General features: G+C 24.4%; 3 protein-coding genes across 3 annotated transcripts; all 3 read right to left on the bottom strand.

The window, feature by feature from the left end:
* Positions 1-516: 516 nt before the first annotated feature.
* PVVCY_0201550 (phosphatidylinositol 4-kinase, putative) lies at positions 517-4994 on the bottom strand (the record flags this gene model as incomplete). The annotated part of the gene is made up of 5 exons (XM_008628057.2): positions 517-615; positions 731-819; positions 1049-1364; positions 1455-4799; positions 4914-4994. 5 exons carry the CDS (start codon positions 4992-4994, stop codon positions 517-519), a joined length of 3930 nt encoding a protein of 1309 aa, XP_008626279.2.
* A 1902-nt stretch (positions 4995-6896) lies between these two features.
* PVVCY_0201540 (PIR protein CIR protein) lies at positions 6897-8006 on the bottom strand (the record flags this gene model as incomplete). The annotated part of the gene is made up of 3 exons (XM_037634601.1): positions 6897-6989; positions 7095-7838; positions 7974-8006. The coding sequence occupies 3 exons, from the start codon at positions 8004-8006 to the stop codon at positions 6897-6899; spliced, it is 870 nt and encodes a 289-aa protein (XP_037490074.1).
* A 1464-nt stretch (positions 8007-9470) lies between these two features.
* Positions 9471-12426, bottom strand: PVVCY_0201530 (PIR protein CIR protein; the record flags this gene model as incomplete). Its single annotated transcript, XM_037634599.1, has 3 exons — positions 9471-9743; positions 9833-12268; positions 12412-12426. The coding sequence occupies 3 exons, from the start codon at positions 12424-12426 to the stop codon at positions 9471-9473; spliced, it is 2724 nt and encodes a 907-aa protein (XP_037490073.1).
* Positions 12427-15376: the final 2950 nt, after the last annotated feature.

Below are 15376 nucleotides of genomic sequence, written 5' to 3'. Positions count from 1 at the left end.
AATAATTGATGATAATGGAAAAATTAACAAAAAAAAAGAAAACAGTTATATGTATATATAGTAACGAAGGGAATGACAAAAAAGAATATTATATGCACATTCTATGCAATATTTTGAAAACGTTAGCATACCAAAATTAAACAAAAAAAGACAAAAACAAAAAGAGAACAGTTATATGTATATATAGTAACGAAGGGAATGACAAAAAAATGTTATATGCACATTCTATGCAATATTTTGAAAACATTAGCTTACCAAAATTAAACAAAAAAAGACAAAAACAAAATATAGCAATTTGGACAATGATAGCATATTTTCAATAATCAGAAATATGTAAAAATCAAAAAACATGTTAAAGTGAGGCTATCAATTGAATTACACGCACATAAATATATGGATTCCCTTTTGTGGTATGCTTTATTCGCTAATTTGGGTATATTTGATTTTTTTTTTTCATAACATTTTTAATTTACTGAAAGGTATGTATATATATGATACATTTGTTTAGATATAAATTTACATAATTCCATTTGTTACTCGTTGATAATAATCATATATAACACTTCGGAAGTTGTTGATAGAGGCGTCAATTAATGCGTTAATTCGTTGTATGCACTGTAGAAAAAAAACAAATATATTGTTTAAAACGTTTATGCAAAAGTGTAAATATAAGATGGATTATACTATTATAATAAAAGTGTAATACTATATATTAGGGGCATATTCTTACCGTGTCAACAGTTAAGTTTGTCATAAATCTCTCTTTTAAGGAATCGATGCAAAACTGCATTCCATTCGAAAAGCATGGCATTTTCAGAACTGAAAAAAGGAGTGAATCCAAAAATAAAGATAGAAAAATGTATGCAAATAAATCAAGGAATAAATATGTAGCCCATTGTTTATATCAATAATTATGTAAAGTAATAAAGTTAAGCAAAACATGTTGTAGTGACACTACTTAATGTGGCTAATATAATGTATTACTAAAGCGTAATAAACAAATTGATATATTTTATTTGGCCTCATTTTATTATTATGTAAAATTTACCTGGCATCATTGATTCAACAAGGAGAATAATTTCTTCAGAATGTTTGCGAGCTTCTAAAAATCCGTTGACAATGAGGCTTCTAAAATATTTAAAATTATCTGAATTTTCACCATCCATAATATCTAAATATTCTTGTGTTAATTTAAAAGGTGATGTTTCAGCATTCATATTTCCTGGTGAGTTTGTTAACATGAACTCATAATCTATATGTATTAGATGCCCATGTGAATCTAATAACATATTTCCGTTATGCCTATCCTTTACTTGCAGCAAGTATGAAATTAAGGAATACGCTGCATAGCTTTCTATAAAATTCTGCAGAAATAAATGGAAAGATACACATATATATATAGAACGTGTATGAACATGGTAATGCACATATGTATATAATAAATAATGTCGAACCTTTTTAGCCTCAGATATGTTATCCGCAAAGACGATGTTGAAAATCGTTGAAATGCTATCTGTGCCAAACTTTCTTTTGAGTAAATCAACAGAACAAGTATCATGGACATATTCAATTATTCCTGAGTTCGATCCAGTGACTAATATTTCATAAGGCCGTAACCATAATGGCAAACCAGCATTGTCAAATATAATTTTGAATTGTTTAATTAATTGAGAAGCTAATAATTCTTGTCGTAAATCATCACCCCCTTTTACTATGACAGATTTAAGATCCCAAGATTTTAATTTACCATAAGGTGATGTTTTTCTAATTTTTTTTTTTTTATCTTCAAATGATTCTCCCCATAATAATGTTTTTATAATTTTACAATTTTTTTTTTTAAATTCTTCATTTAAATAATTTTCGACTTTAAAATATTCACTTATATCTGGTAACACAGAAGGTAATTCTACAGAATAATAGCAGTTTCTTGTATTATGAGGATGTGATGATAATACATTAGCTTGTTTTCCACTACTTTCTCCATTTTTATTATTATCATCTGGTTTGAAGGTGTTTAAATCGTTTGGCATAGATGCAGATCTGGTGTTTATAAATTTATTTGTTTTTATTTCTATTGCAGATGATTCATTAGATGTACTATTTATTTCAATTTGATTATCATTATTATTTTGCTTTCTTGATTTTCTTCTTTCCATTTCGTTGTTATCATATTCTTTATCACTATATCCATCATTTGATTTTTCTTTTGCTAATCCAATGCATTTTTTAATAAGATATATATTTTCTTCTTCTTCAGAAGTAAAAGATATTAAATTTTCTCTCCTTAAATCATTTACTATAGCATTATATACATAAAGATCATTCATTTTTGTTACATTTAAATCTTTGAAACAATTTAAACTACTATTTGTACTACTAACTTCACTAGGTTCATCATAAGCACTATTTGTGTTGCTATTTAGTTTACTAATTTGTTCTTCATAACTAGGATTCATTTCACATTCATAGGAACTACCATTTTCATTGTATTCTCCATAATTTTTCGTAAGAATATAACTATTATGTTTCAATTCATCATCACTTTTTTCATTTTTTGAATACTCATCACCACTGATATAACTTTTTACCCCTGATTCTTTTTCATTATTTTGTGTCGTTTTAAATAAATTATTATTTTGATCATTTTCTATATTAAATAATCTATTACTTACATAAAATGTATTATCACTAATATGTGAAATATCTTCATCTAAATCTGCTACTTCGAAAACCAATAAATATGGTGCTCTTTTTTTTGAAAAAAATATTTTACATTCATCAATATTAAAATGTAATATTTGTAAATGTTTAGGACTCTTTTTTTGTTTTCTTCTTGATTCACATATATCTGATTTGCTACCAGATATTGATTCCATTGGTATACTTAAACCTGTCATGTAAAAAATATCTTCACAAGAAGCTACTATACACCTTCTCATAACCATCCATGTATTTAAGGAATATAAAAATTTGTTTAGCAATGCATTTCGTGCATCGATATTAGTTTCTTTTGCCAACAGATTAGATGTTGTTATTAATAAATTTATAAACTTGTTCACCAAACTAAAATAATCATATCTTCTTTGTTTCATAAAAAATTGTTGTAGCTCTTCAATCATATCAAAACTATAATTACAATCTGGGAGTGAACATTTAGAAAAGCTTAATGGGTCTCCTAATTTTTCATAAGTACTTGGTAATATTGTTTTCGCAGATGCTACAGTTAAAGGTCCTGAATTTATTATATAGCATGATGGCATTTGGGGTGATAAAGGTTTATTTTTATTTTTATCTTTTTTTTCTTTTTTCGCCTCAAAAATACCTTCACATTTAGGGCAAACCCCGGCATTATATTTTTGCTCTGCACAGAGATAATTATTATTTTCTGCTTCTTCATTAATATCCTCATCATTCGAATGCATTGGTTGAAGATCAATCTTATCATCACATTGTGGAGCCTTCACTTTCTCTCCATCCACTATATCACTATTTTCCTGATCATTGTTCTTAATATGACTCGAGCAAAAACACGTTTCTTTAAATATTATGTCTGAATTATTTGAAGATGATAATATATTTGCTTTTTCGACTGAATTACTAAGAAATTTGTTAAATGTTTTAATTTGATTTATTTTTTCATTTGTTCTTATTTTTTTTATAATAAATTTTCTTTTAAATAAAAGTGGATATTCCAAACTGAGAAAATCGGTTTGCTTATCTTCTTTAAAAATTTTACATTCACTATTTAGCGGTTTACAATTAACGGCAGCCATTTCGATTTTTTGCATCATTTTTTGAGATATTTCTTTATATTTAGGTATATTATCTTCAACAATTGAATTGTATATCCAATTTAATTTTAAAGCAAAATCCATAGATTTGCTAGCTTTATCTAAAAGAAATCGATAAAGAGACGATGAGTCATATCGTACTAATGATATTTGACATAATTGAGGTAAGTAAAATAATATATCTTCAGGATTTCTTTGAGTATATAATAAATTTACTAAATACTCATGTATCCCTACTTCTTTTCTATCATATAAATATCTAATATGTAAATGTGTGTCAAAATGTTCACATTGAAACGGCCTCAAAAGACTTCCCTCTTTTAAAGTGCTTCGAGAGAAACTCAGTTTATTATCACAATCATCTCGACCCATACTTTCATTACCATTACTTGGATTTGTTTCATTTTTTTCTGATGTACTTTCATTTTCATAATTTTCATCATTATCATTTTTTTTAATTTCATTTATAATCTTAGGCTTTGATGATGGTGCTTCTCTAAATATTTTGGAAATAATTTTTCTTATTTTTGCACTAATAGATGAAATAATACTATCAAATTTATCACTTGATTCGGTAGGTCCATCTACTTTATTTTTTTCTTTTTGATTAATCTCAGTTTCAAGTTTTTTTTCATACATTTCTATAATGCGTCGATTTTTTTCCGCTGCATCATCTATTAATTTTTTGCCATCTTCACAATCATCTACATCATCATTATTAGCATATTCACTATAATATATATCATCATTATCGGGATATTCACTATAATATATATCATCATTATTGGGGTATTCACAATAATATATATCATCATCGAGATATTCATTATAATATGATACATCTCTATAATCTTTATCATCTATATCATCTAGATAATCTCTAAGATAGTCATTCTCTATTAGTTCTTCTATTTGAGGTTCTATATCACTTTTTTCATTCCTTCTGCTTATTTCTTTGGTACCACGAACCCTTTTATTTCCTACAGCAGATGCCTTAGATTGATCATGCTAGAAATAAATATAATAATATATATATATACGTTAATATATGTCACAACATGTAAATAACCACTATTATATAATTTTCGATATACTAGTTTATATTTTGTTTTGACAACTTACTTTCTGTTCCGAGCAATGTATTGATGCAGTCAAAAGGATATATAAGACGATCCAAACTAAACTAAATATCCTTTTTTTCATTTTTTTATTAATAAAATTGTTTTTCGAATCATGTGGTTTAAATAATATACATGATTTATTCTTTTTAGCTTCCTTTTTATATATTATTGTTGTAAAACAATAATACTATTATTTAATATTACAAATTTTTAATTTTAATTTATTTAAACAATTTGCCTCATATTTATGAAAGTATATTATAATAAATTATATGTTACTACTATTTTAAATCATCCACAAAATTTTTTTCCTGGAATTATAAGTTAACAACATTTTTAATTTTAATATATTTAAACAATTTGTCTCATATTTATGAAAGTATATTATAATAAATTATATGTTACTACTATTTTAAATCATCCACAAATTTTTTTTCCTGGAATTATAAGTTAACAACATTTTTAATTTTTATTTTATTTTTAATTTAATATAAATAATATAGTTTATTTTAATGCATAAAAATATATATAATAATTTACTCAAATACATAAAATTGTATATATTTGTTCTGAATATTTTTGTTTAATTAAACCATTATATTTAATGAACAAAATTAATTTTTATATTTAAAATATAAATAAAATAATCCACTAATTTATATCCATATACAATAAATCTACCATCGAAGATGTAGATATACAATTTCGAAAATTTTATATTTATGTTTTTTTCAAATAACAACCCATTTTCGTAAAGAATAAATTATTTTAATTACAAACAAATAAGTTTATGCAACAAATTCAACCTAAAATATTTTTTTACATATTTTATATAAATAAGTCTTTAGTGTACCATAAAAGTTCATTTAATAACATGTTTGATGCTTTATAAACATATGTTTTTTATTTTTGTATGTCTACATCCAAATTAATATAATTTAATTGTAGTAATAAAATATTGGATGCATATATATTGTAAATCAATTTATGCAAACATATGAAAAATAATTACAAAAGTTGGTGTGTGCATCTAAATGCATTCTTGTTTGTTATACTTCTCAAATGTTTAATATCATTTAATAATATTTTATATTTTTTTTATAAAAATAGGTGAATAAGCCCTAACATGGCTCCAATATACTAAAACCCGAATTATTTATACTAATAAATGCAATATGGCTCTTATTTATTATTGATTGAATTTTATATTGTCTTTTAAATACGAAAATAAAACTTATTAAATTTATCATATAAATTTCTTTTCTTTTATAAACAAAAATAATCAACAAAAAAAATAAATTAATAAATGGAGGAAATCGGTGTGCATAACATTTTCTATATTAATTAATTCCATTTTCTTATCAACTAAATTTACAAACGTTTTATGTTTTTTCTTTACTTCCATTTTTCCCACAATTTCTCATAATAAATATTAAATTATTTAAATCGACGTTATCTTATAAAATCAAATCGATACTTTGTATTCATTTTTCTGTATCGATTTCAATATTTGATAGTTGACCCATAACACAATTAACCCCAAATTAACAAAAAATACATAGTTAAACACATTTTCCATTAAGTTATATTAAGACGAAATTCAATTGTTATAATTTGTCCTATATATATTTAAAACAATTCGTTAAACTAATAAATATTATCAATTTATTAAAAATTATACAAAATTAAATGTAATGTGATACTTAACCCTAACCTGTATATGGGTTCCATATACATAACTTTAACCCTGACCCACATCATAAAAATTATATAAAAAATATCCAAAAAATATGTAAAAACAATACAAAAATGCAATAATATGCATATTAATTTTATATTTTATTGATTATATTATTCAATTATTCTTATAGACACAAAAATTATGATCCAAAATTATGGTCAAAAATGACTTATTTCTAATAGACATATTCTTAACATATATCAATTATTATTACGATTTCTGGAATTATCACTACTCTTCGAATCATATATTAAGTTTCATTTTCTTCTTTATATTTTTTAATTTTTTTCTTATATATTGTCTTTGAAATAGTTTATCAATTCCAAATAATGAATACTAATATAAAAATGGGAAAATTATTATATATTTTTTGATAAATGCATATAAGGGATCACAAAAATATAATTTAAATATTATAGTTTTTAATTCCTTATTATTTACCTTATAAGCAATTCCCAAGAAAACTGGTATTACAGAAAATGCCGATAAAGCTGGAAGTAATTTGTTTGGTGGCGTTTTTACCGGCGAAAGGGTTGGAAAATTGTTAGATGAATCATTTTCACATACCTTTTTTAAATTATAATAGTCATTTGATAATGTAGACAATAATTTGATGTATGAAGTATTTTCATTAATATTAGAATCTTTATTGAGTTTTTCAAAATTTTGAACAAATTCATTAGCTTTTTTCGAACAATTATTGCAATCTAACACGGTTTTATTACATTCACTATACATGTTACATAAGGTTTTTAATGCTTCATAATAATTAGATATTTCTTTAATTTTTATATCCATCAAATCTTTTTTTTTATCCATAATATCCTTATAACTCAGACTATTATCACCATATTTTTTCTTATTATAATCATTATTTTTTTCTATATATTTAGTATAAAAATGATTTAATTTCTTGCCATTATATTCTGGATTTTGATTTAGTTTATAACTTAACCATAAAATAGCGTATTCGGCAAGTTTATCATAATCTAAAACATTCTTATACTTTAAATTTGTTAGCAAATAAATAACACCACAACTAGCCTTTTCAAAATAATTATTACAAAAATTACTTTTAAAGGTACTATTGTAAGGACAATATACTGAGATTGGTGCTTTAACATATTCAACTGATCCACCGTGCTCCACACCAACAGCACCATCGATCGTAATAATTTCTTTATACTACAAATATATTTTATGAAATAAACAAAAAAACATATTAATATAAATGTAATCAAATGAAAATTAATATAATTTATGGCCAATATAACATATAAAACACATGCGAAGATAATATTTTATTTAAAAAATGTATACCACATCCTCAATACTATAAGACGACTTTCCCATAATTTGGAGATTATCAGGGATAATAATATTTATATATATTACGTAATTATTTGTTGTATCTACTTAATCTCATTGCATAGCAATTATATTTCGTTAAACATGCTATACTTATTTTATGGCAATTATCTAAATTACCTTAAATGGAGAGTTGGTTAATATACTTTTCCCATATGTATATATGATCCATTTATACAAAAAATGCTATTATTACTATAATCCTTAAACATATATAAATAGTTATTTAATAAGATATATTACATTTTTATATACTTGTTTCTTATATATAGTATAGATTTTTCTAAAATTATAATATTTTTAAATTAAGTTACATGCTCCATTTTCTATTCAAATTACATAAATTTATATTATTTTTGTTTAATATAGATAAATTCATCCCTGATTTTAATGTGTTCAATAACTTTATTTTTATTTCTATATACTTCAATTTAGAAATGTAACATATTGGGCTATTTTATAATATATTTTGAGCATCTTTTCTACAGTTTAAAACAACAATTAGCACTGAACCCATACTATTGAGCTATTTCAAGCTTAAATAAGTCTTTGAATGCAAACCATTTTTAAAATAATACTTAGTAAATATTAAATATATAACACAAATAAGTATTGATACAAATTTTAAAGCATAATAAAAAATATGTGTAATTAGATTGTTATATTACACTTTGAGAGGACAAAATAAAATATATTTGCTCTTTTTATATATATAATATTCGCCAAATATTATGCATTTTCATTTTATCATATATATTTTATTATTATAGCTATCAATGTATATGATCCAAGTAATTTATTAAAAATCTTAAGATAAAATAATGATATTTTAAATTAAAAAAATTATGATTCACTAAGTACTGATAATATAGTACGTGAAAATATGGAATAATAAAAGACATTTATATAATTGAGTCTTTAACTCTTTCTCCATCAATCCCATTTTTTATAATATAAAACCGTATATCCCCAAATTTATCATTAACAATATATGTAACATTGATACATTTGTAATGCACTCTTATATGTTATTGATTTATCATTCATTCAATAAAAAAAATACTTATGTATCTATGTTAGAAAGTATCATATATAATTTTTTACTGAATATTTATAGAAAATAATTGTATGTAGCATATAACAAGGATTTAAGGGGGGCAATTATTATATTTTTTAAAAATATTACTATTAATTTTTACAATAATAAATGGTTTTATAAAAAATATTTTTTTTAATCATTCATTATGTTAGTGATGTTTTTATTTTTAGAATTATATAAATCAATTTAGAATTGAAAAATAACCATTCTAATAACATCATCTTTATATATATTATAATAATAGTAATAAACGAATTTAAATGTTTATTATTGTTATATATTAACATTTACTTTAAATATAGTACCATAAGCATCTGAATATTATAAAAAATATAATATATTAATTAAATTTACCATTCTATGGCGTCTCGTTTTCTTTTATATACAAAAAAAATCAACAAAAAAAATAAATTAATAAATGGCATAGGGTCAGCCTGCATAAGTTTGTATATATTTAATAATGAATCCTTTTTTCCACCAACTGAATTTATAACCGGTTTTAGGTCTTTTTTATTATCATATGAACTTATAATTATTTTTGTCTTTCTATTTCCATCATGCAAATTTATAACTTTCTTCATGTTTTTTTTTTCTGATTTTTTTGATGATCCAAATGATAAATACTAAAATAAAAATATAGAGAATATATATTTTTTTACAATAATAAAAATTCTTTAAAAGTGTAATATTTAGTAATTATATTATTATTTACCTTATATACAATTAATAAAATAATGGGTATTAAAACAAGTGTAACTGAAATTCCAGTTAAATTACACTGTTCAGATGTACAACACACTAATGTGGCACTCATAAATTTTATTTCAGGTTTACAATCCCCTGATCCATTCCATGTAGTTGGAAATATATTCCACGGCTTTTTCAAATTAAGATTAAAAATTGGTAATTTTACCAGTTGAGTATTTGCTTTGTGATTAGCTGGATCAAGTTGTATGGGGTTATGTGTGATATGTTGTGATTGGGAAGATGATTGTTTGTGTTGTTTTGGATTTAATTGTTGGGGCTGTTGTGGAGTTGTTGGTGAGTGATTTAATGTTGGAGTTTGTGATGGTGTTGATGGTGGAGTTACTGATGGTTGATTTGATGGGGGATCTTTTATTGGAGGTAATGATGGACTTCCATTATTTTGTGACATGCTATTCCCTGAGTTTCCAGGTTTAGGAGGGGTTCCAAATTTATTAAATTGGCTAGACATATTACTAATAATATCACTAAAATAACTACTAGATGTATTATAAGCACTTTTTAAATTACCCATAGTCTTTTTATATACATTACTGATTTGATCCTTAGCGTCTTTAAACTTTTCCTGATTGTTTTTAATAAAATCGGAGGCTTTATTAAATTTGTCCAATCCATTTGATAGAAATTCCAGAAATGATAACCCAAAATTAAAAGATCCTCCTGATGTATTTGGTGCGGGATCACTTGATCCACCACCAGGACCTTTGCTTTCACTACTTGAGCCTCCTGTATTGTCACTTGCACCATTTTTATTTCCTTTACTATTGTCTGAATCCTTTGGGTCATTTGGATTACTTGACTCTCCTGTTTGGGATTTTGGTAATGGAGTCCCCTTTTGTGGAGGCGGTGAATCTTGCTCTTGTGGTACTGGTGATGGTGCTGGCTGTGGTGGTGGTATTGGTTGTGATACTGGTGGTGTTGGAGGTTGCGGTGTTGGAGGTTGTGGCGTTGATAGTACTGGTGGTGATTGCACTGATTGTGATGATGATGTTGATGCACTCGTTGGTGGTATTGTACCTGCTGATTGTGGTGTACCTGCTTCATATGGCGCAGTTGGTGGGTGCGCAGGTACTAGATTTCCTTGTGGTAGATTCTCGGAATGTTTTGTTTGACTATCTGTATTTACTTGATTACCTGAACCTCCTTGAATACCTTTATCTGCATGATCACCTGGCCCACTACCTGTCCCACCAGATGATTTTCCTTGATCATCTTGTACACTACCTACATCTCTTTTTCCCCCACCTGCTCCACCACTTGAACCTCCTTTTCCACCAGCTGCACCACTTTTACTTCCTTGATTACCTTGTACACTACCTCCTCCATTAACTGTACCTCCTGCCCCATTTTGATGGGGTTTCCCTGCTTTAGGTGTTTTTAATTCATTATCCGTTTGTGAAGGTGTTGAAGTTGATGATTGTGGCGGTGATGCTGGTTTTACAGCTACTGGTTTTGCTTTTGGTTGTGGTTGTGGCTTTGGCTGTGGTCGTGGTGTTGGTGGTAGTTCTGCAGGTGCTCGAAGTGTTTGTTTTCCTTGTGGTCCTTTGTCAGGTTTTTTAGGTAATACAGTATCTTTTGCCTTATTCTGTAAAATTTTTTCTCCAATTTGTTCATCCTTCGATTTCACTCCTATACACTCTTTATCGCCAAAACTAACTTTTTCATTAACAGACAGAAATAATTGATTTTCATCTCTAAACATTGTAAGATGATTAACACGATTAATTAATAAATCTTTATCTTTACCCTGAAGATTATTATTAACAATTTTTTGCGATCTAAAAATTTCATACATCATTTTTAAACTATCCAATAAACGTAGATATGGTTTACATCCGCTAGCAGACCTATAAAAGCTTCTATAGGAGTTAAGACATTGAGTGAACAGTTTTCCAAGACGTCTTCTATCAGGATTTTGGGGATTTTTATTGTATTCAGTAATTAGTTTACATATATTGTTAAGTAAGATATACGCTTCATCCATTTTTCTAATAGTAGCATCCTTATATATACTTTTACTATTTATAGCTTTCCAATAATCTAAATTCCCCATATGTTTCTCTAAATGCTTTTTATAAGACTCTTCCAGAGTTTCTTTATAGTCGTTATCCATCTTAAATAATTTACCGCCTAGCCATATCATAAAAATCTCAATATTCTGGCTGGTACCATATTTCTTTTCATAAGCTATATCAATTTCACTAATTTTGGTAAATAAATATTCTCCCAAAGCGTTAATTCTTTCATAGTTATTTGTGCATTTATTTTCTTTTGAACCATTTTGATAAGGACAATAAGAATGGCATTTCGTAAAATTATTAAATTTGACCACATTGACACCTCTATTGTTAAAATTTTCATCAACTTCGCTAAGTAAGTCACACTAAGAAAATATTTTTAAAAATTTAAATAAAAATAAATACTAATAAAAATGTTATTGAAATGAAATATAATAGTAATTTGTAGATAGTGCAACATTTAAAACAATATAAAGACAGTTGTTCTATTTAAAATATATATACTTACTACTTGATCATCCATTGTAATGGTATTTTATATTTACTCTGTCGATATTTGGCATCATATTATTTTTATATAAATATATATATATTGATCCAAACAAAATCTGCAATTAAGCACATTATTGTTATTTTGAATATTTAGATTAATATGTAATGCTAATATAATATCGTTGCTAAAGGAACATTACATCTACTTTTTATGGCAATTTATCCAAACCGCCTTATTTTTAATTTATTTAAACATTTTTCATCATATATTTAAGGCCATTATTTTCAATAAATTTTGGAAATACCTCATTATATAATTTTATGTAGTCTTATAATTGGCTTAAATAAGCACATATCCTGCAATTATAAGTTTAAATATAAAGAAAAACATATGCTCTGTTGCTTTTTTAATAAAGTAATTTCGTAAAATATATTATTATAAATATATAAAGAATTATAAATATATTATCGTTATAATTGATAAAAATATATTTGTATCTCATTGTTGTATCATATATTGATATAAGCTATTATTCCGTATGAATATTACATTTTTAGCATTAATCCTAATAATGTAAATCAAATTGTTTATTTAAATTATAATGTACAAAAAATAACTTATTATTATTAATTTTCCTAAATATATGATATTTAGTTTGTATTTATATTTTATTAATAGTATAAATGTGTTTCATATTTAGAATGTGCAATAACTTTGTATATAAATATATCTTAATAAATAATATTATACCTCATATTTATGCATATTTTTAAATTAAAATGAAAAATGGGCAATTAAAGTTAATATAACTAATTACAAATTAAAATAACATGGCACCTAAACGGGCTTTAAAATTAGTATATATAAATATATGTTATCATTCTTATTAACAATTTAAAATATAAATAAATACGAACTCCAATTTAAGCTATAAAAACCAATTCAATAAAATTATTTTTGTATGATTTACTTAAATTTTATGGGCTTATAATTTTAACATTTCTCTTTATTTAGTGGTAATAATAAACTTTTAGGAATAATATAAGCGTGTTTACCATTTTAGTGCATATTACTACTTAGAACCTAAACATATTTTGTAATAAAACATTTAGCTCAATATAGAAAGCTATATTTTTATTCAAATTATTAATAGAATTAATAAAGTATGACTTTTTAGTATTCATATTACTACGTTAGAATTATACTCAAGTATAAATTATAATAATTATTTTTTATTTTCTGCATCTTTTCAATTTTAAATAATATATATAATTAATATTATCAGCGTATTCAAATCAAATGAATTTAATGATTTGTTCGTATTTAATACTTTATCTATTGTTATCATTATTGCTTCCTTCTATATCGCTGTATAGTACAACGAAATATTTAATGCGCTTAATAAAAATACTTTAAACCAATTACAAATTTCCCTTGCTTCATTGTTTTAAAGTATAGCATTTTATAACATATATATTATTTCGTAATAACAATATATTTAAATTATTTTAAAATTTGTATATATATAATAACCTAATAAAAATATTATTAGTTCAAATAAAATTAATGTTAATTTTAATTACATGACATTTTCACAATAAAACAATATTTCAATATTATTTATTAGTAAAGTATTTTATTATATTATATGCATAGGTATATAATAATAACGCTATTCTTTCTATTATATTATTTATAATTATTAGAACAAAATATGATATAAATTTTGTTAATATACTTATATTGCCTCTTTTAACTATTTTTAAATATAATTTATTTATACCTCAAAACTATAATATTCAAGAATTAATAATGATTAATTTAGCATTATATATTTATGGTAAATAAATTAATGTATATAAAACTATTTCTATTATTTGAATTTAAAACTTTAACATAAAATGATACTATAAATAATAGAAAATTAAAAAGATAATATGCATATTTTTATTGTATTATTAAAAATGCTTTTCATATATATCGTTGTATTGTCGAATATCTATCGATATCTTGTGAATCTATATTTTATTACTATATATTAGTAGCTTGCTTAACTAATATTGAACATATGCATGTTAACCTGAAGGTATATTATAATGTAGATAAATATTCCAAATGAACCTGATTATATAATGTAGCTTCATATATAAGATCACTATATAATTTGATTATAATGTTGCAACTTAAATCAAAATGATAGTGGCACAAATAATATGTTTGGTCAAATAAATAAACATATTGTGTTACCCATAATTCGATATAGTTATTGTTTAACAAGTCTTATATAGTATATAATAAGGGTTCTTATATATAGTTAGCAAAAAATTAGCAATAAAATATAAAGTTATAATATTGCCACATTTAATATATATGAACGAATTAGATGGAAATATTATAACTTATAAGAAATATTTTATCTAACCCCTTTCATATTAATGGATATGCCCCTTTTTTGGTGCATATTTAGACATAATTTTGTAATTAAACATACGATGGTGTCACATATATTTAATCAATATTTAAATATAAATAAATATGATCAAATTATAAACAAATTAAATTACAATAAACACCGAACCTAACTCAAAACGCAAATTCAGTTAACAAACAATACCCCATAATACATAACCTTGCCCCATAATGCAAATGACCCCTAAACCCTTAAACCACAAAAAATTAAACCATTAAAAAATTGAACCACTAAAAAATTAAACCACTATACCCGAAAGTTAGCAATAAAATATAAAATGTGAAGTTATAATATTTCCACATTAAATATATGTGAATGAATTAGATGGAAGTGTTATATATTATGGGAAATATGTTATGCGGCTTATTTCATATTAATGATTATGCTCTTTTGGGGGTGCATATATGGCCTTCATTTAGATATTAAAAATATGGTGGTGATGTATATATTTAATCAACATTTACAGACCCCAAATATTATCAAATTATAAAAATTTAACATAAATTTTGA

This window comes from Plasmodium vinckei (genome assembly GCF_900681995.1).
Source record: "Plasmodium vinckei vinckei genome assembly, chromosome: PVVCY_02".
Classification (NCBI taxonomy): domain Eukaryota; phylum Apicomplexa; class Aconoidasida; order Haemosporida; family Plasmodiidae; genus Plasmodium; species Plasmodium vinckei.
This window is presented reverse-complemented; position numbering and strand designations above follow the sequence as displayed.